Source organism: Canis lupus, chromosome 37, assembly GCF_011100685.1.
Source record: "Canis lupus familiaris isolate Mischka breed German Shepherd chromosome 37, alternate assembly UU_Cfam_GSD_1.0, whole genome shotgun sequence".
Taxonomy (NCBI): Eukaryota; Metazoa; Chordata; class Mammalia; order Carnivora; family Canidae; genus Canis; species Canis lupus.
This window is the reverse complement of record NC_049258.1, coordinates 17,892,383-17,917,982: the sequence shown is the minus strand read 5'-3', so window position 1 is coordinate 17,917,982 and position 25,600 is coordinate 17,892,383. Positions and strand designations below refer to the sequence as shown.

At 36.2% G+C, this 25,600-nt stretch overlaps 1 protein-coding gene across 1 annotated transcript in view; it reads left to right on the top strand.

Moving 5' to 3' along the window:
* The window catches only part of ACADL (acyl-CoA dehydrogenase long chain), a 47,248-nt gene extending 23,505 nt beyond the window's left edge, over positions 1 to 23,743 (top strand). The window contains exons 9-11 of the mRNA XM_038585904.1: positions 10,028 to 10,155; positions 12,278 to 12,364; positions 17,875 to 23,743. Of these exons, the coding sequence (XP_038441832.1) occupies positions 10,028 to 10,155; positions 12,278 to 12,364; positions 17,875 to 17,968 (309 nt within the window). The 3' untranslated portion in view covers positions 17,969 to 23,743. The remainder of the gene's footprint in view (positions 1 to 10,027; positions 10,156 to 12,277; positions 12,365 to 17,874) is intronic.
* Positions 23,744 to 25,600: the final 1,857 nt, after the last annotated feature.

Sequence of the window (25,600 nt, the reverse complement as noted above, 5' to 3'; positions counted from 1 at the left end):
TGAATGGCTAGAAAGAAAAAAACAAATCAAGCAAGTAGTGTCACAGAAGCCAAGAGGAAAGATGGTTTCAAGTAGGCAGGAGTGGGGCCAGAGACGCTTAGAGGGAAACCAAAATGAAGGTCAAGAGAGCCCACTGGGCATAGTGATAGATTCTTTCTTGGGAGCCATTAATGGATTATAGTTGAGTGGTGCCAGACGAGAGTGGGGAGAGGAGTAAATGGAAATGGGGGGAAGGAAAGATACTAATAGCAGGCAACTCTTCCCCGAGTTTGGCTGTGAATGATAGTTAAGAGAAAGATGATTACTAGCGGGTAGAAAGAGGATACAGGGCAGGGGCAGAATTTGGGGTCAAATGGCATATTTGGAGATTACTAAGTTTTTGTTATTATTATTAGGATGAGAATGCTGGAAGCATATTTTAATACCCAGAGAAAGGATTTAGTTAAGAGGGAAGGATTGTAGATATGAAGAAGGTAATCAACTGCATATGATATTTGAGAAAGTGTTAGGATGTGGGTGCCAAAGCCCAGGTAAGACAGGCCTTCCCACCCTTACAGCAGAGATGTGTTTCCTCTATTGTAACAGGAAGAAAAGAGGAAAGGATGGGTATGGGTTCAGTCAGATACTTAGCTCTGTTGGTAGAAAGTTGCAAAAGCTCTTTTATGAAGGCTTCCATTTCCCTTACATAATATAGGGAGACTCAGTGCTTGAAAAACAGGTGAGTCAAAGGGTCACGGAGGTGCCCAAGGAGAGGAAGATTTGAAATACCCCTGCAAACTGAGACCGAACCATTTTGGAAAATACAGTAAGGCTGCTAGCAGTATTGAGGACTCAGCTGAGGTTATGATCATGGGTTTATAGTAGTACCTTCTGCTTTTTTGTATATTAGATTTACTAGAAGAGTTTAGCTATCCAGGATCAAGCACATAGAAGGTGGATGATTAAACACATTTAAGGTTGTGTTTTGCAAGGAACTTTAAGGTATTTGCCAAAGAATTCAGCACATAGTGGCCATAATCACTAACCATGCCAATCAAATATTAGAATCTAGTTTCTTCTTAAATGGTTTATAAACAAAGCAGTCATAAAATTGGTTAAACATTTTACCAGCAAAAAACCTGGAGTTGGAAATCTTCTTGAACAGTCTGAAGTGGAATGACCTATTAGATGATGGCCTTTATAAAGGACATGGCAGAGATGACACACTTTGGTAGCTTTTTAGGACCAGCATTACATAAATTAACTTCAGGCATGGCTAAGCCCTAGCTCAGCTACTTGTATCTCCATCTCTTTCTCATTTGCAAGGTGTGAATAATATCTGTAGCTACCTTATAGAAGTGCTGTGAGGATTAGATGATACATTCAGAGTGCTCAGAATATTGCCTGACAAAGTAACCATTCCCTGAAGTTTGCTATTTTTTCCTTTACATAATGTCTTCCTGCATTTTGTTCCAGTGAAGGGAACCTTTTTATCCACTTCTTGCTTCTGGTCTGGACCTATCCCAGGCCGTTTTGAGAATTATGTGCTACCTGTATGTTAAAAAGTGTTAACTTTTTCCATTCTGAAAAAAACTTCTTTATATCCTAACTTTCTTATTGGCATACAGATCTAAAAGTAGTTGTTCTGAATCTCAATCTAAAATGAGGCATACACTTTAGAAAATATTTTTGAAAATGGCATGATTTGACTTGCCTAAATTGTGATTTCCTTTAGAGTAAGGGCTTTATATTTTATATTCCTTTTCATTTGCATATCATTAATTTATACATCACAGTGATTCTCAGTGAATGCCCTCTTCCCCCCAGGCATTTAGAATTGTCAGGAAGTGGGGTACATACCAATAGGGGGGTATAGTTGGTATTTAGTGCTCTGGAAGCCAGGTTTGTTAAATGTGCAATACTTCACAGATAGTTTTGTGTAGCAACCAATTGTCTCACTCAAAATGCTGATATTCTCCCTTTGAGAAATAGTGATATACATAATTTATTCCTTTTGGTCTCACTGAGCAAATATGTATTGATTGCCTTCTAAAGGTTGTATGCTGAAATGTCATTTCATAGGTGTGATTCTGAAAATACACACTGTAGGCTCCTAGCAATATGAAGTGGTATTACTCTGTGACTTTCTGAACTTTACCCAAAGTGCATTATAGGCATACTTAGAAGATATTGCTGATTCTGTTCCAGAATATTTCAATAAAGCAAGTCTAATGAATTTTTTGCTTTCCCAGTGCATATAAAAGTTAGGTTTTCACTATACTGTAGTCTATTAAGTGTGCAACAGCATTATGTCTAAAAATTATACATACATAAGGGACACCTGGGTGGTGCAGTTAGTTAAGCATCTGACTCTTGGTTTCTGCTCAGGTCTGATCTCAGGGTCATGAGATCGAGCCCTGCTGGGGCTCTGCACTCAGTGTGGGGTCTACCTAAGACTCTTTCTCCTTCTCCCTCTACCCCTTGCCTGGGCATGCACACACTCTCTCTCTCTCAAATAAATAAATCTTAAAAAAAAAACTACAAGGGGATCCCTGGGTGGCGCAGCGGTTTGGCGCCTGCCTTTGGCCCAGGGCGCGATCCTGGAGATCCCGGATCGAGTCCCACGTCGGGCTCCCGGTACATGGAGCCTGCTTCTCCCTCTGCCTGTGTCTCTGCCTCTCTCTCTCTCTCTCTCTCTCTCTCTCTGTGTGACTATCATAAATAAATAAAAACGTAAAAAAAAAATTAAAAAAAAAACTAAAAGGTGTGCATACTTTTGTTAAAAAATACTGTATTGCTAAAAATGCTAGCCATCATCTAGCCTTAAGGGAGTGGTATTCTTTTTGATGATGAATGGTCTTGCCTCAGTGTTGATGGCTGCTAACTGATCAGGGTGGTGGTTGCTAAAGGTTGGGTGGCTGTGCCATTTTTTTTTTTAAGACAACAATGAACTTTGCCACATCCATTGACTCTTCCTTCAACAAACAATTTCTCTATAGCATGCAATGCTGTTTGATAGAATTTTATCCACTGTAGAACTTCTTTCAAAATTAGAATCAATCCTCTCAAATCCTGCTGCTGCTTTGTCAACTAAGTTTATGTAATATTCTGAATCTTTTGTTGTCATTTCCACAGTCTTTACCAGTAGATTCCATCTCTAGAAAACCACTTTTTTGTTCATCTGTAAGAAGCAACTCCTCCTCTGTTAAAGTTCATTATAAAATTGCAGCAATTTAATCCCATCTTCAGGCTCTACTTCTGATTCTAGTTCTCTATTCCTACCACATCCTCAGTTACTTTCTCCACTGAAGTCTTGACTCCCTCAAAGTTATCTGTGAGAGCTAGAATCAGCTTCTTCTAAAACTCCCATTAATGTTGATATTTAAACCTCTTTCTATGAATCATGAATGTTCCACTATCTATGGCAGCTAAAGCCTTACGATATGTGTTTCTTAAATACTACAACTTGAAAGTCAAAATTACTCCTTAATCCACAGGCTGCAGAATAGATGTGTTAGCAGGCATGAAAACAGCATTATTCTCATTGTCCATCTCAGTGAGAACTGAGGTGATCAGGTACATTGTCAACGAGCAGTAATATTTGAAAGGGATTTTTTTTTTCCTGAGCGCTAGATTTCAGCAGTGGCCTTAACATATTTGATAAATCATTGATGATGTAAACAGATGTGCTGTTATCCAGGCTTAGTTGTTCCAGTTCTAGAACATAGGCAGAGTAGATTTAGCACAATTCAAGGACCCTAGGATTTTCAGAATGTCCAATGAGCATTGGCTCCAACTTAAAATTACCAGCTGCATAAACCCCCAGCAAGTAAGTCAACCTATCCTTCAAAGCTTTGAAGCCAGGCATTGACTTCTCCTTTCTAGCTGTGAGGGTCATAGAGGCATCTTCTTGTAATGTAAGGCTGGTTCATCTACTCTGAAGATCTGTTGGTTAGTGTGGTTAGTCTTTGTTCATTATCTTAGCTGGAATTTCTGGATAACCTACTGCAGCTTCTGCATCAGCACTTGCTGCTTCACACATGATGCAACCTCTGCCAACTTCATACTTCTTTAAATTTCTCACTGCTCTCAGTTTTCATAGAATTGAGGAGAGTTAGGGCCTTCCCCTGGATTTGGTTTTGTCATAAGGAAATGTTGTGGCTGGTTTGATCTTTTATCCAAACCACTGAAACTTTTCTATATCAGCAATAAGGCTGTTTCACTTTTTTATCACTCACATGTTCTCTGGAGGAGCACTTTTAATTTCCTTCAAGAACTTTACTTTTGCATTCTCAGCTTGGCTAACTGGCATAAGAACCGTAACTTTCAGCCTATCTTGGCTTTTGACATACCTTCCTCATAAGCTTAATCATTTCTAGCTTTTGATTTAAAATGAGAGGCATGTGACTCCTTTCACTTGGACATTTAGAGACCATTGTAGGGTTATTAGTTGGTCTTATTACAGTATTTTTGCATCTTAGGGAATAAGGAGGCTCAAGGAGAGGGAGAGATATGGGGGAATGACTGGTCAATGGAGTGACACATTTAATGATTAAGTTGACCATCTTACATGGGCGTGGTTTGTGGTAGTTCAGAACAAGAAGAATAACAACATCAAAGATCGCTGATAACCATAACAAATATAATAATATTGAAAAATTTTGAAATAGAGAATTACCAAAATATGACACAGAGACACAAAGTGAGCAAATGCTGTTGGAAAGATGGCACCTCTAGACTTGGTCAATACAGCGTCACCATAAACCTTCAAGATGTAAAAAAAAAAAATGCAACATCTGCAAAGCGCAATAAGGCAAAGAGCAAGAAAACAAGGTATTCCTGTGATAGCTTTTGCTTCTGAAATCTAACCACCACAAGTTTCGTGCCTTTAGCCCTATTATGAAAAAAGTGAACATTGGGGCACATGGGTGGCACAGTTGGTTAAGTGTCTGACTCTTGGATTTGGCTCAGGTCATGATTTCAGGGTCATTAGATCAAGCCCCACGTCAGGCTGTATGTTCAACACAGAGTCTCCTTAAGACTCTCTCCGGCCCTCCCCACCCCAAAGAGGTGCATATGCTCTTTCTCTCTCTCAAATAAATAAATAAATAAATAAATATTTTTTTAATTACAAAATAAAAAGTGAGTCAAGCATATTTTCTATATCCTTGTAAACCTATATATTTTCTTTTACTAATATGTATACTAAATAAATACATATATTTTGATAGCAAAAAGAGAGGAGACAGTTTTAATCCTTTTCAAAGAAAGTATGGCCTTCTTTCAAAGATAGTTTACCAAAATCTCACTAGGTGGCAGTAGCATTGCTTCCACTAGTATATTCCTGATACCTGTCTACTATGATTTTCCGAGTAAATATGTATATTCTCAGATTTCTGAGATATCTCTTCTAATCTTTCTGTTTTATTGAAATAAGTATCTTTGAATAATATTTTCATATTCAATCTAGGAATGTATTCAAGGAAGATTAACAACCAATACACTGCTTACACCTCCTATTCTAGAGCCGGGTATACTATCGTTCCAGTTATTAAAATGAAATAGAGGACCTTTAAATGCCATATCATACTTAGCCAGATGCCATTTTCTGATCATTTAACTATTCAGTTTGCTTCCTTTTTGTCATCCTTGAATTTTGAATATTTGGGGCCTTTCTGACCACTTGGATGCATTTCACAAAAAAAAAAAAAAAAAAATCATACTCTTTTTAGGAGGGAGACCAATCATACTTAAGTAGTAATTATTATAGTGTTTTCATCTCTTTTCATTCATACTCTCTATATTTGATATAAAATCTTATGATTTTTCCAAAGGTTAGTAAAATGGTAAAATTCAGATATTAAATAATGATAATGACTCATTTATTGCATTGTTTCCTTGTGCCAGACACTGTGCTAAATGAATCATCTTATTTTTTTCTTCACAACTCTCTATATAACAAGAATCATATTTACCCTCATTTTACAGATAAGGGGATTGAGGCATGAGGAGGTTAAGCAATTTTCCAAGATAACACAGATATTGTAACTCCAGAACCTATACTCTTAACTCATAACACTCGTTTTACTACCCAGAAATTTAAAGTCAATAGATTTTTTTCTTTCCTCACTTCCTTCACCCATGGGCAATGAAGTAAAAATTCAATGTTCTTTTCTAAGACAAGCTTTTAGTTATTTCCTATGGGTACACTCTTGATTCTAAGAGCACAGAATATTACAAAAAGGAATAGGAGAGGGAAAAAATAGCACTTCTTCTTTACATCCCTACAAAAAGTAATTACCCAGTTCTTAAGACCTTGAATGTGGGGTTAATTATCTATAAAATAAATGGCAAACCTAAGATATTATATTTCATATTTGAGTCATAAAGTATTAGAGTATAATTAGTGGTGTTGTTTAAATGGAATATGGGCCAGATGACCTCTCCAAAGTATATTCCAATTCCATAATTCTGTGATTCGAAGAGTTATGTCATTCAGAACTCTGAAAAATACTCTGATTCACTCAGTAAGTTTCGAGGATATTTTTAAAATGCTATCTGCAGGGCAGCCCGGGTGGCTCAGCGGTTTAGTGCTGCCTTCAGCCCAGGGCCTGATCTTGGGGACCCGGGATCGAGTCCCACTTCGGTTCCCTGCATGGAGCCTGCTTCTCCCTCTGCCTGTGTCTCTGCTGCTCTCTCTCTCTCTCTCTTTCATTAATAAATAAATAAAATCTTTTTAAAAAAAATGCTATCTGCAGTATTGTCTATTAATGATTATTAATGAATATTTAAAAATACTATAAGTGTGTTGATCATTCACAAAAAGCACTTTGTTAATAATGTGTGGTACAATTATTCGCCACCATCCATTACAGAATAATTTCTGAAAGCATGAGGCAATATCTGCAGTGAAGAGCCAAGACATAATCTGTATAGTAGCACCCAATGTGATGCCAAGAATATGTAAATATTTAATCTCTTTATCCCTAGAGAGTAAATTATGTATTCTTGGAGGCATTAATTTCTTTAAACCTGTAGACCTCACTAAATGTATTTAAGCAAGAATTCTAAATGAGCCCATCCTGGTCTAAAATTTAACTTCAGCTTCTGGAACTTCCCAGCATTCCTAGAGAAATAGCTGTCATGTGAGAGAATTGGGCTTAGAGATCTTGATTCTCTCACAATGTAAATAGTGTATAAGGTCTCAAGTGTGCCATCACAGTGGAGAGAAGGCAAAATTATCTTAAGAATTGTCAGATTCTCGTGGTGCCTGGGTGGCCCAGTTGGTTGGGTATCTGACACTTGATTTCAGCTTGGGTCATGATCTCAGGGTCTTGGGATCAAGCCCTGCATTGGACTTTGCTCCCAGTGAGGAGTCTGCTTGAGATTCTCTCCCTCTCCCTCTGCCCCTCCCCACTGCATGCTCTCTCTCTTTCTGTCTCTCTCTCTATCTCAAATGAAAATAAATAATTTTTTTAAAAAAGAGTTGTCAGATTCTCCCTTATTTTCCAAATGAAGTGTTATAGTGTCATTGAACTAAACCAGGAGTAAGCTTAGAGGAATATGAATATATAATCATCTGTTTTCAGTGTATAAAACAGTATTTCCCCATTTTCTTTCATTTCTTCTTCCATCTTTTGATTTTCTGTGAGTAATCTTGGTTATGTAGGGTGGCAGTGGGAAACTTGGTGCTGATTAGATGGTAGAGATTTAGCTTAATTAAATACAAATGACTAGAAAGGGAGATAGATCACATAAGGGAAAGAGTGAGAGGGGAAGAAGGTTTTGATGTGACCCAGCATGTTCTGGATTAGAGGCCAGGATACAGAGGTGGAAAAAGTGTGGTGCTAACCTTCCTACTGCTTGGTTTGGGAACCATCAGGTACCAGTCATATTGTTTGTTTCTAGAACAGGATGGAATAAAGCCAAGGGAAAGGCAGTAAGTTGGGTTTTTTTTTTATTTATTTTTTATTGGTGTTCAATTTACCAACATACAGAATAACCCCCAGTGCCCGTCACCCATTCACTCCCACCCCCCGCCCTCCTCCCCTTCTACCACCCCTAGTTCGTTTCCCAGAGTTAGCAGTCTTTACGTTCTGTCTCCCTTTATATTTCCCACACATTACTTCTCCCTTCCCTTATATTCCCTTTCACTATTATTTATATTCCCCAAATGAATGAGAACATATAATGTTTGTCCTTCTCCGATTGACTTATTTCACTCAGCATAATACCCTCCAGAAGTTGGGTTTTTCATTGGCATAGTAGTTATATTGATACATCTCTGAGGAATCTCTCCGTTCAGAGCTCCTACTCCTCCTGGCACTCAGGTCTTGCCTGGTCCTGGGTCTTATTATATTCCTTTTCTTCTCTTTTCTAGAAATGGAAAGCACCCAAACTGTTCCCACCACAGTGATGCTAAAAGGTTAAATTTTGTTATTTGAGCTATACCAGTAGGAATGGCAGGGCCAGCATCCTCTTGAGAATCTGGTCCCTAGAGCCTTCCTCTTGGGACTCACTCATGGCTTTGAACTCGCCAGTGCATAGGCAGGACACATTAATTTCTAGTTTGAATTAAACAGTGCCATCTTTGTCACTAACTTCCATGCCTTTATCTGGATTTCCACAAGGAAGACAGCCAGTTGACCATAACTGGGCCTTGAACCTAAGAGGCCAACTAGAATGGGGTGTATTTCAGGGGGCTACCCAAAGTTGGAAGACTAGTATATCAAATCCAAGCCAGTTTCCTGAAGGAGGTTTAAGAGTTGGTACCAAAGAGACCAGATAAAAACTCGGAATTCCAGGTTAAGAGCCAAAAATCTGGAATGTAAGAACTTCGATTAAAATGAAAACAGTCAAAAACATTTAAGAATAGAGATTGATCTTGAAGGCTAGTAATAGGTTGTCTACGGCCAGCAGGAAAAAGTATAAAATATTAACATTGGCCATTCCAGATTATTCAGTTCAAGGTAGAGGCTAGCTATTGAGAGGAATAAGAGGGAGGGCAAAGAGAGATGAAAGAGGTTGGAGGTTACTGGACTTTGATCTCTTGAGTGCTCTGATGCTGTTATTCTACTACATTCTATAGATCTAGATTAAATACTTTGTAATATAGGGATTTCATGGCTCAGGGGTTGAACGAGCAACTGCCTTTGGCTCAGGTCGTGACCCTGGGGTACTGGGATCAGGTCCCCCATCGGGCTCCCCATGGGGAGCCTGCTTCTCCCTCTGCCTATGTCTTTGCGTCTCTCTGTGTGTCTTTCATGAATAAATGAAATAAAAAATTTAAAAATAAATAAATCTTTAAAAATACTTTATAACATAATGTCTAATAAATATTTTAATGCTGTCTCCAGCTTGTTATTTTACTCCAAGACAAAGAAACAGAATAGAGAAATGTGTATATTTAATTTCATTAATAGAGACAAATTATTAAAAAAAAAAAAGGTGGGGGGGAAGGAGACTTATTCGTGGATTTAGATTCTGGAGATAAATAGGTGTTTTCAACAGCTGTACTTAAAGGACTGTACCACCAGATGGTGCTCACCTATTAAAGCCATGCTGTTTTTCTTTCTTTTTTTCCTCAAAGATTTTATGTATTTATTTGAGAGAGAGAGAGAGAGAGAGAGTGTAAAGGGGAAGCTGACTCCTCGCTGAGCAGGGAACTTGATCAGGACTTGATCTCAGGACCCCAAGATCATAATCTGAGCTGAAGGAGACACTAAACTGGCTGAGCCACCCAGGTGCCCCAGCTGTGCTGTTTCTCAAGCAGTTTCCTTACGTGGTCTAAATGTTTTAATCTAAAACATGAGATGTTATTTATGTATTTATCTCTTTTTTCATCTTTTAGTACAAATTTCTGTAGCAATTAATAGAGTGGGCTTTAAGTTGAAGCTATTTAGTTAATATATACCTCTTTAAGAGGAAGAAAAAAAATCTGGTAATTCCACTTTTGTATTGCTATAAAGATCTTCTGTTATAGAATTTCTGATATGCTAGGTGACTAAAAATGTGCTCTCTTTTTCCTTTCATGTCCTTTAAACTCAAGACGGTGCAGCATAAGCTAGCTGAATTAAAAACACAGATTTGTGTGACCAGAGCTTTTGTAGACAGCTGTCTCCAGCTGCATGAAAAGAAACGTCTGGACTCCACCACTGCCTCCATGGCGAAATATTGGTATGCGTGCTTCAGTAATTAAAATGTGGTGTTTGCACAGACTATTACGGAATTCTTCCAACTTTAAACTCCGCCTTGAGGGTCTTAAAGGAAGAAGGCTGTAAAAATGAAAACTAACAGTAAGAACCAACTTTTTAAAAAAAAAATGCTGAAAGGTCCCATTAAGCCTATTTATAATCTGCCAAAAATTAGTCAAGTTGATTTAACTTTTAGCTTGCAATTGAAAATAAGATATTAAGATACTGAAGTAGGGTGACTGATGAGTTCATTCAAGCAGTAGTTTAATTTCAAATTATCTGATGAGTGGTGCTATAATAAGACAAAACAGAACAGTAAGACTTGGAGTCCTGAGATGGAATCCCAATTCTTTCATTAATAACTGTAATTAAATTTAATTCTCTCTGGGCCAGCATTTTGATATCTGTGAAGTGAGTAGATTGGACTGTATTTTTCTATCTAAAATGTTATCCAAATCTAAAAAATTTTTTTGAAAAATTGTCCAATCAAAAGTTGCACATGTTCTACTAAATGAAAGGGAAAATGTCCTATTAAGCTTGAAAGACTTTTCATTCGTATTAAAGATGAGCTAATTGAAAAGAGACTCCTATAAGGCTTTTGTGTATTTTAAGATGTAAGAACACAGTTTAAATCAGATTCTGGAAATGGGTTTGGTTTCCTTTGCTTTAAAAACAAACATTCTCACATCTCATTAGCCCAAAAATAACCTAGAAAAAATTCCTGTCATTATTCATTAACTTGTGTTTGGTTCAATCAGAAATAGAATGGGGAAATATACAGAATAGTTCTTTATGTAATGATTCCAAAATAATAAAACTGGCAGGCTGAAATTGATGTGGAATTGCTAGAAACGTCTACTTTGGGGGAGATATTTTACGTTTATTTTATAGCAAGTTCTTTAGTTGGAAAAGGCGTAAAAATTTTTTAGGTAAGATATTTTTAGAAAAAGAGATATTCAGATAGCTATTGACCTTATTGTTCTTTGAAAACACTGTTTATAGACATATTGTTACTTCACATTGAGGCAGAGGAAGCAACTAGTTGTAGCCCAGTAAATATTTCACTAAAATATTTGCCAAATGCAAAAATGTATAGAATTCCAAATATTGTTGCCGCCCTGAGTCTTATCTGTTAATCATTATATTGTTACTGTGATTATTAGGAATATCTTCACCTATCCTATGGCTTGAGTTAAAAATTATTTAAAATAGGAAAATGTGGATATGCTTACTTTTGCTTTGTTGAAAGCACTATTGAAAAATAGATCCAGGGGTACCTGGATCAGTCGGTAAAGCATGTGACTCTTGATCTCAGGATCATGAGTTCAAGACCTACATTGTGGGCAGAGGTTACTTTACAAAAGGAGGGGTAAAGTTGAAAAGCATTTTGAACTTACGTTTCTATATTAAGATGAATAAAATCTCTACCAGTTATCTTATGAATTTTAATGATAGTTAAAATTACTGTGATAAGATCAATCAAGAATATTTCTCAAGTATTTCATATACTTTGGGAATAATAAAAACCAAATCATTTAACAAGTTTCCTATATAATGGTATGTACCTTAATAGTAGTCTATCTACCCTTTTAGGCTTTTACTTTTACTTTCAGTTTATTTCTGAAAATCCTTAAAAAAGCTTTTTTTTCACAGTTACTGAAATTCCAAATTGCTTCAGGTAGAAGTGACATCTTTGGAGGAAAAGAGATATTATATGACAGAAGGAAATAGATGGCTGTTTAACTATATAGTTAATTTAGATCATGCAAAGAATCTAAATAAATAGACCAAATTCAGATTTTTACTTTGTCCTTTTCAGGCCTGAAGTAGCCAAAACCTAATAAATAGTCTATGTTTTCTACATTTTATTTCTAGCCTTAACAAAACCCAGCCAGAACTAAATGATGAAGAAAGTATTCATTATGTGAAAATGGTCCAGAGATTAATTTCATATGTAATTTATAATCTTTGGTTGGCTAATGTCTAATTGTAATTATTTGATAAATTTATGTATTTAAATAGAAATAATCTGTTTTCTGATCGTGAAGCACCTCATAAAAATCCATTTGAAATGTTCCTTTTTGCTTTTTATTTTGGTCATCTAGGACATCTGAGTTACAAAACCGCATTGCTTATGACTGTGTCCAGCTCCATGGAGGTTGGGGGTACATGTGGGACTACCCAGTTGCAAAGTGAGTATGGTTGTTGTGTTACATTCTTCCAGATGATGTGGAGAAAAAGGAAAATTTCTTTACTCTGTACATTGAGTGTAGAGGAAAAAGATGCAAAATTTTTGTATTTATCATCTCTCTACAGAGTGTTCAAGCAGATGAAACAGCTTCATGTTATCAGCTTGTAACTAGGATTTTATCATTTTTAAAGAAAATGAAGAGACCAATATAATAAAGTTTGCCTTTATAAGAATGACTCTATAGGAAGATTAATATCACATTTTTTATAGTTGAATGATATTGTATTTTATTGGTTAACCATAATTACACAGGTTATTTCGACTCTTTTATTGTGATAATAAATACTGCAACAAAACACCTTTAAATGTTTGTCTTAGATACATGTGTTTTCTATTACTACAGGACAGAGTTCCAAAAGTAGTATTGCTGGTTCAAAAGTATGCATATTTTACATTTTAATACTTTGCCGGATTATTTTCTCTAGTTAATAGCAACGCATACTCAAATGAAAAAACATTTGAGGATAGTTTATCCTCCTAAATAATGAATGGTCTTGCTTTTTGAACCTTGTATGAATATAATGGGTAGAAGATAGATTATTATTCTCCCTTTAGTTTGCATTGACTATTAAGTATTTTATTTTCCTGTAGTAAGAACATTTAACATGAGATCTACCCTCTTCAAACATTTTTAAGTGTTCCATACTCTATTGTTAACTATAGGTACAATATTGTACGGCAGACCTCTAAAGCCTGTTCGTCTTGCTTAACTGAAACTTTATGCCCATTAAGTAATAACTCCCCATTATCCCTTTCCTTTGTTCCTGGCAACTCCCATTTCTCTTTGGTTCTATGAGTTTGGCTATTTTAGATACCTCACATAGGTGGAATCATATAGTAGTTGTCTTTCTGTGACTGGCTTATTTCATTTAGCAGAATGGTCAAATCCATCCAAGTTGTCACACATTACAGAATTTCCTTCTGTTTTAATGTTGAACAGTATCCCATTCCATTTTCTTAATCCATTCATCTGTGCATGGACATCATCTGTGCTAATATTGCTTGGAAATCCTGGTTTCAATTCTTTGCAATAAATACCTGGAAGTGGGATTTTAAGATCATAGAGTAGTTCTTTCTAATTTTTTGAGGAACCTCCATACTGTTTTCCATAGTAGCTGCCCCATTTTATGTTTCCCCCAATAGCGTTGAGAAGTTTCAGTTTCTCCACATTCTTCTGAATGACAATGAGCATTTTTTCATATATCTGTTCATCATTTCTATGTCTTCTTTTAAAATATCAGGGGATCCCTGGGTGGTGCAGCAGTTTAGCACCTGCCTTTGGCCCAGGGTGCGATCCTGGAGACCTGGGATCAAATCCCACGTCGGGCTCCCAGTGCATGGAGCCTGCTTCTCCCTCTGCCTATGTCTCTGCCTCTCTCTCTCTCTCTGTGTGACTATCATAAATAAATAAAAATTAAAAAAATAAAATAAAATATCACTTTTTATTTTTATTTTTTAAAAAGGATTTTATATATTTATTTGAGAGAGAACAGGAGCAGTGGGGGGTAGAGGGGTGGGGGGGGGGGATGCAGAAGAGGCAGAGGAAGAAGCAGGTTTCCTCGCTGAGCAGGGAGCCCAATGCAGGGCTTAATTCCAGGACCTGAAATCATGACCTGAGCTGAAACCAAGAGTGAGTCACAACTGACTGAGCCACCCAGGCACCCCTAAAATATCACTGTTTAAAAGTAAACATTTTAAAAAATTGGCATTTCAGAAAAAAATTTAAATATGAAAAGGATCAAGGTTGTCATATCTTAACTATTTAATAATTCATTTTGCTCTAGAAAACAGTCAAAAGTATTAATTTTTTTAAAGAGAATTTTTATTTCCTTCGAAAGGGATAAAACAGACCTTTTTTTTTTTTTTTACTCTTACAGGTAAGTATTTTTCTGAAGATTTATTTTTTATTTTAGAGAGAGAGCTTGTAGGGGGGAAGGGGAAGAGAGAGAGGGAGAAGGAAACCCAAACAGACTGGGCCCAGCACAGAGCCTGATGTGGGGCCTGATCCCATGACCCCGAGATCACAACCCAAGCTGAAACCAAGAGTCAGCTGCTCAACCCACTGCGCCACCCACGCACCTCTTACTTAAGAATATTCTTGTTATCTGGAGCAGTACTAGTTTGTCAGTAGGCAGCGTCCTCTTCCATATTTCTTCATCCATTTCTTCTTTCTCTCTTCCCATAGTCTTTTGCCTTAGTCATCTCTTGACGGCATTTCTCCTCATTACTCTAGAAAATACACTTTTCCTCTGATTTAGCAATATTTTCAGTTTATAAAACCTACTCAAGGAAGTTTTACTAGATGGAGAGAAGTCCAGTTGAGTTCTGCATTTGAGAATGTGAATGCTGTGGGCTTCTAAAAACTTTTTCTATTCTAATTTTAATCTAAACACAGACTATCTGAAGGGAAAAAATATCAAACTAGTATTCAGACTGACTTTCAAATTTATCATTTTGGCAGACATAATTGAAAACATTTGATATACTACTTATGGTCTCTAATGAGGAAAATTAAACATTTTAGTTAAGTTACATTAAGAACAGAAGCTCCAGCATAGATATAATCTACTAATTTTCTGTAGCCATTGGGGCAGTTCAGAAAGCTTTAATCACAGAGTGTGTGTAATTTATAACCTTTTATAAAAACTCAGCAGCAACTAGGGCTTTTCCCTTGTTTGGGAATGTAGACATAAAGTAACTAAATGATAAATATATATATTTTTTTTGTGGGGGAGATAATCTTTGGATTTGGATTTTGGTATATCCTTTCAGATCTACTTCAAATTAACTTTAATCAAAAGCAGATTTATTTTTTTATCTTTGTATAGTCATGAAATCAGACATAAACATTGAGTTATACTAGCACAAAGTAAATCATCACTGGAATTTTTTCTGTGCATTTTCATGTTTTATTTACAATATTAATCCACCTTATTCACAATATTCACAATGCTAAGAAAGTAAACTCATAATGAATATCTATATTCTTCTGCTTGACTGTGCCATTACAACCGCTGCTCGAAATGTAGACATGCAGTGGCTCAGTGTCTGTGTAGGTCTAGTTCAGGTTCCAAGAAAGGCCTGTGAAGTGAAGTGGCATCACCCATCCACATGGCTCAAGATCAGAGTGCAGAGTGAGTCTTGCCCTCTGTTTTCTTAGAGGCCATTCCTTCAGGTCAGTAGCAAGCAAATATTGCAGTTTGATGGCTTATTGAAATGCCTGGTTTCAATTTGAGAGACTTATATTTCCTTTTAGGAATAATAATCCCCTGCTTGGCTGCTTTGTTAGTTCAAAGATTGTATGAACTTTTAAACTAGACTGCTATTTCTCTTCTCCAAAGACATGAGGAAAGAACTTTTCATAGGTTAGCAAGAGAGAGAATAGTAGATAATATCAAAAGGCTGATTAGACACATTAGACAGTGTGTGGTTGCAGTGCAGACTTTCTATGGAAGAAAATCATTCTAATTGTGTTTCTTATATCTTCAGATCAAGCTGTATTATTTGTGTATGTTTTTGGGATTTGTTTTTTTGTTTGTTTTGTGTTTGCTTTTTTGTTTAGTTGCATTTTATTTTTTATTTGTTTTTAAATAATTGGTCTTATGCATGTGAATTTGGTTCAGTCTTACTCATTAGGCTTGCTGCCTGTGAGAAGTGAGGTTTATTAAGCTTTGCCATTTCAAGACTTCTCTGCCATGTTAGGAAGAACAGCCTGAGATACAGAGCTTCATAACTATGTGGTTAAACATTCCTTCTGCTGCCTTTCTCTGTTAATTTTAGTTGGTGACTGAATTTAATTAGTAACTTATAAAAGGCCTACTGATCTCTGTCATTACCTACTCCATTGGAACTTCTTTAATGTGAAGGGAAAAAAAAAAAAAAAAAAAAACCCAGCCCAGTCCAAAAATTTCTAAAGAAGTGTTGAAATTGCTGAAGTAGGCTGAAATGCCAGGTAGATTCTCTATATGCAAGTGTTAGATTTTGTGGGTAACAATGGATTCTGTTCAAAAGAAAAAAATATATTTGAAAATGCAAATGTCTTCATATTTCAAGTTCCATCAAAAAGTCATATTGAGACTCAAAAATTCCTTTATAATACCCTAAATCAATAAATATTTACTGAGTGCTTACTTTTTGCAAAGTCCCATGATAAATATGGAGAGTCCAGAATTGATCATGTTCCTAGAGAGCTGGCATATTTAATTTTTCTCAAATGTGAAATTTAAAAAAAGAAAAAAAAACTGCTTGAAAAAAATGCCTTTACATTTGTCTACTAGTAAAGTCCAAAGCTTAATAACTAGTCTTGCATGCCTAGACCAATTAAAATATTGTGCTATAATAAAAAAGATACTTGCTGAAGTGGTGAGATACCTACTTTCTCATTCCAGCCTGCCAATTAATTATCTGTTATGTGACCATTAAATAGCAACCATTAATTAGTACATGTGGCAACTGCTCTGCACCTGAGTTCCTTTACCTACAAAACAATAATAATATTTATCCTTCCTGATGCCAGAGCTGAGAGGATAAAATGAGATGAGAAGAGGTAAAAACAACTATAAAGTTTCATGGTTGCTATCATTGCTACCAAATGAGAATTCCTGGTAACAAATTTTTTTTTTTTTTTTTTTTTTTTTTTTGTGGCAGTAGACTCAGGCACTCAGTATTTTAATGTCATACATTACTGGAATGACTATTAACGATTTCCAAAAAATAAGTTACTTGTTAACTTTGTGGGAAGTAATATTTTTTAAAGCATCAATTTATACTCCTGAGGACAGCAATGGTGGTGGCAATCTAAAGGGATGTTAGAAAATAGATACTTTGTTTTCTCTTTTGTTTCCTATAAAACCAGTGGATTTCAACTTTCTTAAGGATACATTAAAAATAACAAATTAAGACATTCTGTCCATTCTAAGCCTGAAATAGCCTTTTTAAGAATGCTATTATGTGAGCTGAATTTAACAAAATTAAATCAAATGAAACATACTAATAAATGTTATTTTGAAATTGTGATTTTGGGGCACCTGGATGGCTCAGTCTGTTGGGTATCTGCCTTTGGCTCAGGTCATGATCCCAGGGTCCTTCGTCAGGCTCCTGGGGAGCCAGCTTCTACTTCTCCCTCTGCCTGCCACTCCCCCTGCTTGTGTTCTGTGCACCTGCTTTTTCTTTCTCTCTGTCAAATAAATAAATAAAATCTTTTAAAAAATGTAATCTCATTAAGCAAACTAAAGCAAAGCTATACAGATGATCAGTATCTTGATAGAATTTTATAATTATATAAATCTAAAATGAACACCATAGTGAAAAAAAGTAATTTATAAAGAGCTTTAAATATTCAGATTTCATTAAAAAAATACTTAAAAGTAACTGATAGTTACCCGGTAAGACAAAATTTGTAATTTCCAATATCTTTTATTTACTCATTCAATCATCTTCTGATTTATTTAGAGCTTATGTGGATGCCCGAGCTCAGCCAATCTATGGTGGTACCAACGAAATAATGAAGGAGCTGATTGCAAGAAAGATCGTCTATGACAAGTAGACATCTGCCCACATCCTGGAATCCTATTACAACTAATCTGGTTTTAAATCTACTCAAGATAAAATGCAACCTGGAATAGGAGGAAATGCTAAACATGTTTTTATATGCTCTCTCTATAGAAAGAGAAATCAAAGACTAGATTAATACAGTGGTAGGAGAAACTTTGAACTCAAAGATTCTAAATTTTTCCAGTGCAAGGTTTAACTTTTAAGTTTTTACATAGCTAAAAGGCAAAAATGTTCTGATTCTAGAAACCTTGCCATTTGGTTTTCCCTAAAACTCTAAAAAAAAAAGCATAATTGCTTTCAAATTGAGGCAGCAATAGTTTTGTTTCATTTGCCCTCATATTTTAAGTTCGGCTTATAGAAGACACAAAGTATTTGTTAATTTTTAAAAGTACACTGTTCCAAAAAAAAGTCACTGTTTTGATACCTATATCAATGGTATACTATAAAAACATTAATAAGAATTAAAAGCACATTGATTTTGAAAGGGAAAAACAAATATAATATACAATGCAAATGATTTCTACCACCCTATCCTAAGCCTCTATTTTTAGGCAGTGGAATTATTTCTTCAAACAAAAGCTTCTGCACAGTCTTTGTGAAATACTGATGAATGAAGAGCTGCCTTAGTAGAAGCAGGAAGCCTTTCTGCCTTACTGCCTTGGAACCACCAGGACTCAAGTTGAGTATCTGTCCAAAGAATGTGGTAGCTTCTCTCATCTACTGACACCTGGGCTTGCAACAGATTTCATGCCACTTTCATTCATAGGAGAATATGAAATAATTTATCATCCTATAGTTCAATATAATGGGATATTTCATAGGTTTCAAACAGTGACTTTTAGGAGCACTTGGGCAGCTCAGTTGGTTAAGCATCTGCCCTTGGCTCAGGTCATGATCCCAGAGTCCTGGAATCAGAGTCCCAGGATCAGAGTTCTGGGATCCAGCCCTGTGTCAGGCTCCCTGCTCTTGGGAGTCTGCTTCATCCTCTCCCTCTGCCACTCCCCCTGCCTATGCTCTGTCTCTCTCAAATAAATAAAAATAAAAAAAACAGTGACTTTTAGTTTGGAACAGAGTACTTTTAAAAGTTAACAAAAGTGGGACGTCTGGGTGGCTCAGCAGTTTAGCGGCTGCCTCTGGATAAGGTTATGATTCTGTGATCCTGGGATCGAGTGTCACATTGGGTTTCCTGCAAGGAACCTGCTTCTCCCTCTGCCTATGTCTCTGCCTCTCTCTGTGTCTCTCATGAATAAATTTTTAAAAAATTAACAAAGTAATCATTTAAAATAGAAAAGTGAGGGGACACCTGGCTGGCTCAGTTGGTAGAACATGCAACTTTTGATTTTGAGGTTGTGAGTTTAAGCCCACGTTGGGTGTGGAGATTACTTAAAAATAAAATCTTTCAGAGGTGAATAAATAGGATAAGAAAGTGAGGAAACATTTGATTTGATGTTTAAAAGTAATTGCTATCAAAGAACAAGCCATTAATTTAATTTGTAATCTGCTAGAATCATTTCAGTACTTTTTTTTCCTTGCATAGATTGGTGAGAGAGTGAAAAAAAGACACTTGAAACAAATAGAGGTATTCTCTATAAACTTCAAAAACTTAAAGCTTTTATTTGGTGCAGTTGGTATTAAACATTATTTTTTAATGCAACCATTACAACTGGGTAGAGTAGAGGGAAGAGAAAATACTTCAATACCATTCTTTCCTAGAATTCTACACCTTTGATTTGCTCGTAGGTAGAAGTTTGTATGATTGCTACCTGGAGTTCTTGTTCATATGCATTAAATACTGTGCAAAATGGATTAAGATAGAATTTTATTAGATTATGGTATTTGTAGTTTTTATCTTCCACCTATTACCAAGACACCAATATAGGATTAGATAAACTGACCCACTCCCTTTCAGCCCCTTTTCATTCCTTTCTCAATCTTAAGGAAACTAGATTTTAGGAACATCTGTAACATAAAAAGTAAGTGGGCATAGTAGGAAAAGTCTACTATGTGGAGGTGGAGAGACCTGGGTTTGAATAATGACTCTATCTTTTAAGAGCCTTTGGATCTTGGGCAACTTCTTTTAACTTCTCAGGATTCTTTTGGGTGCAAATGACAAAAGAAACCTAATTCATACTACTGTAACCCCAAACTTGGGTGTGCTAGCTTAAAAGAATTGTGAAGGGGCAGCTGGGTGGCTCAGTCAGTTAAGTGCCTGACTCTTGATTTTGTCTCAGGTCATAATCTCAAGGTCATGAGACGGAGCCCTATGTCTGCTTTGAGCATGGAACCTGCTTAAGATTCTCTTTCTACCTCTCCTTCCCAAAAGTAAATAAATAAAGATAAAAGGATTGTGGAGTAGCTCAAATGACCTAAAGGACTATAGGAACTAGGGTCTCAGAGGCTCGATTTGGGGCTTGGAACTGCCAGCACTTAAACTATAACTATTTCTTTTTTTTTTTTTTTTTCTTGCAAATGGACCTAATGGACCCTGCAGAGAAATTTCATTGCACAGTCTGTAAAAATGACCTTGGGCTTTTCCAGGCCTATAGCCTTCAGCACAATGTCATTATTAGGTAGGGGAAAGGTGCATTGTGATTGACAGTCTCATTAGGAATACACAGACTGGGGGAGGCAGTTCCTGAAGCAAGAGTGGTATTATAGAAAAAAAAAAAAAAAAAAGGAACAGAGAAGTCTGTTGGGAAAACCCAAATCATACACACCAAAGCTATTACAGTCCACTGGAGCTAGGAGTAGGTTTTAGTAATTTAGATATCTCAGAGAATGAAAGGGTTTCTAAGACAGGATGTCTTCTTAGAATAATATCTAGGATGTTTTCTATCTCCTACACCCGTTGGTTTTGTTTTTGGTTTGTCTTGCCAACGTCACTCTTCTTTTGGGCTCCTAAAAGAAGCATATGTTGTATCGTGGGCTTAAAGCTGAAAGCAAAAGAAAACAGAGAATTCAGAATGTGTTTCTTAACCTTTAATTTGGATTTTATTTCTTAAATAGCTAATCTTTGTGTTTTGCTTGTGTGGCTTTGATTGTTGCCCCTGGGGAGGGAATTTGTCATCATGTATATCATGCTGTGCTAAGTGCTCAAGAAAACAATAAATAATAATAATACTCAAAAGAACAGACTGGACCAACACAGCAAGAGAGCCACACTGTGTAAATAATTAATGAGAATCAAAAAGCCTGAGTAATTTTGTTTTTTAGCTGAGGTTTTTAGAATCACAATTATTGCTGTAAATTTTTCACCCTTTATTTCTTTGATAGTGTCATTGAAAATGGTAATATATAAAAGAAGCTGTTTTGATATGCTATTTTAAAATCTAACTGCAAATCATTACTAATCTAGTAATTTTAGGAGTTTTTTGCTCAAGGTGTAAGATTTCTAGGAGACTAGTTTTTTTTTTTTCCATGTGTCAGTATTATTTTTGGCATACACAGCATTTATTTATTTGAAATCATTGGAAAGATTTGACATTGAGATGGAAACCAACTGTAGGCCTATAGTGTCTACTGCCTTATAATAAATGTGGAAAGGAAGTTCTCAGTTTTTGAAACCTGTTTTCCATTTTTAAGAAAAATTACAGAAAACTTCAAACATACTCAAAAATAGTAAAGATCGTATAATGAACCGCTAGCTTCAACATTTGCCGATGTATCTCTCTCACCTTTTTCCTAACTTATTTTAAAGCTAAATCCCAGACTTAATCCTATTTCACTCATACATGTGTGTTTCAGAATACATACCTAACTGATGAAGATTTTTTCTACATTACTACAAGGCCATCATCATAATTAAAAAGCTTAAATTTAACTTATACTTCCAAATAAACCTTAAAGTTTTCTTGGTTCTATCAAGAATGCCTCTTGTAGTTGGTTTGTTCAAATCAGAATCCAAACAAAGTCCAAAAATTGCAATTTTTTTAGTTGTCTCTTATTTTATCATTGTTCTCCCTTCTTTTTTCTTTTTAAATTTTATTTTTAAATTAACATACAGCAAACTTGCCTGTTTTTGATATATATATATATATATATATATATATATATATATATATAGTGAAACTGCCTTTTTTGGTTCTCTAAATTTAGCATGTAAATAGATTCATGCAATCCCTACCACAATCAAGATACAGAACAGTTCCATTACCCACCAAAAATACCTTGTTCCCTTTGTAGTCACACCCTCTCTGCACCTCTACCCCCAATACCAACGATCTGTTCTCTGTTATTACAGATTTGTCATTTCAAGACTGTCCTATGGCATTATAGAGTATGTAACTCCTTGAGAATGGCTTCATTCTCTTAGCAAAGTGCATTTAAGATTTATTCATGTTGTGTGAATAGGGTGTTTCTTGTTTTAGTGCTAGATAGTATGTCACGGTATGGATATACTGCAATTTGTTCATTCATTCACCTGTGTAGGGACATTTTGGTTGCTGAGATTAAATACCCAGGAAATGAATTGTTAGGTCATAAAGATAAATGCATGTTGAACATTCTAAGAAATGCCAAACGGTTTTTCCAGAATCCTCGAATCATTTGGCTTTCCACCAGCCATGCAAGCATTCCAATTGCTCTGCATCTTTTCTAGTACTGTATTTTTTAAATTTTAGTCTTTCTAATATGTATGTAGTGGTATTGCATTGTGGCTTTAATTTGCATTTCCCTAATGCCTAATGATATTGAACAGCTTTTCATGTGCTTATTTTACCTTCCACATATCTTCTTTGGTGGATTTTCTTTCTTTTTCTTTTTTTTTTTTTTTTAAGATTTTATTTATTCATGAGAGACACACAGAGAGAGAGAGAGAGAGAGGCAGAGATATAGGCAGAAGGAGAAGCAGGCTCCACTCAGGGAACCTGATGCGGGACCCGATCCTGGGACTCCAGGATCACGCCCTGGGCTGAAGGCAGAAGCTAAACCACTGAGCCACCCGGGCTGCCCTTTGGTGGATTTTCTATCCAGATATTTTGCCCATTTTTTAGTTGGGTTGCTTGTTCTAAATATCAGGCTTTAAGAGTTCTTTATATATTCTGATACTGTGAAGCACAAGGCAAAGCCAGTCTTCCAGATTCAGCTAGTAAAGAAACAATGAGCCCTTTTTTGACTCAGTTTACTCTTTACATTGAGTGAAAAGACAAGTAGCTTAAAAGAATCAGCTCTCTGTGGCCTTTGTGTGGGATGACACTGAAACAAAAGAAGCCATAAGAGTCCCGATGAGTATAGTAGGAATGATAGGATGCTCTATTGCTGAGGATTCCATTCCATGGTGCTGCTCATCACTTTTATAGCTATACATGTGCCTTAATGCTAGCAAAGCAGAAAAGCCACATAACCGATAAGAACCCTGAAATTATGAGTGCTATCTCAGGACTCTCCAGGGTTGATAGGGAAGCCAGAGAGAAGTAGCCTTATAGCAGCACCTCTCAGATCTCCCATGCTCTCATGTTCCAGGGGGACCACAAGGCATTCTGTCAAGATTCAGCTGCTATTCAAGCCTTGCCCAGGTGGCCCATGTGGCAACATGTGAAGTCATCAGGCTCTGGCTCTTCCTCAATAGATACAAGTCTTTTGTCATATATGTGACTTGTAAATATTTTCTCCCTATCTGTAGCTAGTTCTGAGATGGGTTTCATAGAACAAAAATTTTAACTTTGATGAATTCAGATTTATAAATTTTTTTCTTGTGAATTTGTATCATATCTAAGAACCTTTTGCTCAAACTCAAGTCATTAAATTTTTCTCATATGTTTTCTTCCAAGTATTTTGTATTTTACATTTTTCATTTAGGGGTTCCAAGATGGCTCACTCAGTTAAGGGTCCAACTCTTGATCTCAGCTCAGGTCTTGAACTCAGGATTGTGAATTCTAGCCTGCATTGGGCTCTACATAAACAAACAAAAAACCATTTAGATCTATATTCCATTTAGTAGTTTTTATAGCACATAAGGTTTATGTATATAATGGAATATTAGCCATTAGAAATGACAAATACCCACCATTTGCTTCAACGTGGATGGAACTGGAGGGTATTATGCTGAGTGAAGTAAGTCAATCGGAGAAGGACAAACATTATATGTTCTCATTCATTTGGGGAATATAAACAATAGTGAAAGGGAATATAAGGGAAGGGAGAAGAAATGTGTGGGAAATATCAGAAAGGGAGACAGAACATAAAGACTCCTAACTCTGGGAAACGAACTAGGGGTGGAGGAAGGGGAGGAGGGCGGGGGGTGGGGGTGAATGGGTGACGGGCACTGAGGGGGACACTTGACGGGATGAGCATAGCAACTGTATGTTGGTAAATTGAACACCAATAAAAAATTAATTTATTAAAAGATTTATGTCAAGGTGCATTTTTTTTTACTGATGTATAATTCTGCTAGCGCCACTTGTTGAAAAGAGCATGCTTGTTTTCATCGACTTTCTTTTAAACTTTTGTGAAAAGTCAATTGACCATATTCGTGTGGGTTTATTTCTGGACTATGTTCTGTTTCATTGATCTATACATCTCCTTCTTTGTCTTGGAGGGGTTTTATGGAAGATCTTAGAATAAGATAATGCCATTCCTCTAATTTTATTCTTCTTTTTCAAAATTGTTTTGGCTGTTCTAATCCTTTTCCCTTTCCATACTAATTTTTTTTAATTTTTATTTATTTATGATAGTCACTTCACAGAGAGAGAGAGGCAGAGAGAGAAGCAGGCTCCATGCACCGGGAGCCCCACGTGGGATTCGATCCCAGGTCTCCAGGATCGCGCCCTGGGCCAAAGGCAGGCGCTAAGCCGCTGCGCCACCCAGGGTTCCCTCCATACTAATTTTTGATTCAACTTTATGTTTACAAAATATCCTGCTAGGGTTTTGATTGGAATTACAGTAAGTCTGTTAATCATTCTGAAGGAATTTGCCATTTTTACTATGTTTAATCTTCCAATTCGTGAATGGGAATGACTCAATTTATTTAGATCTTCTTTATTTCTTCAGCATTTTGTAGTTTTCAGCATAGAGCAGCATAGAGATTCTATATGTGTTCATTATGCATACAATTTCTTTTTTCCTTTTTTTTTTTTTTTTAGGGGAACAGCTACTGTAAATTGTATTGATGTTTAGTTATGACTTAAAGGTTTGTTTTGTTTTAAGGAGAGAGGGAGCACAATGGCAGAAGGAGAGGGAGGATCTTCAGCTAGGCATGGAGCCTGACTCAGGGCTCAATCTTACAACCCTGAGATCATGACCTGAGCTGAAACCAAGAGTTGGTAGCATAAATGACTGAGCTACCCAGGCACTCTGGCTTACAGGTTTCTGTTGCCAATATAATTGATTCTTGTTTGTTGACCTTGCATCCTATCTATAAATTCTAGGGGCTTTTCTGGGGATTTTTTGTTGTTTGTTTTTTTTTTTTTTTTTTTTTCCTTTAGATTCCCTGGGTTTTTCTAGATAGACAATAATGTCATCCATGAATAGGGATAGTTTATTTCTTTTTAACCTGTATGTCTTTTATTATTTTTTCTTTCTTCTATTTTTCTCTGCCTTCTTTTCTTTCTCTCCCTCCATTTCATTCCTTCCTTTCTTTTTTTCTTATTATAGGACTTCCACTACAATATTAGCATAGGAATTGTGA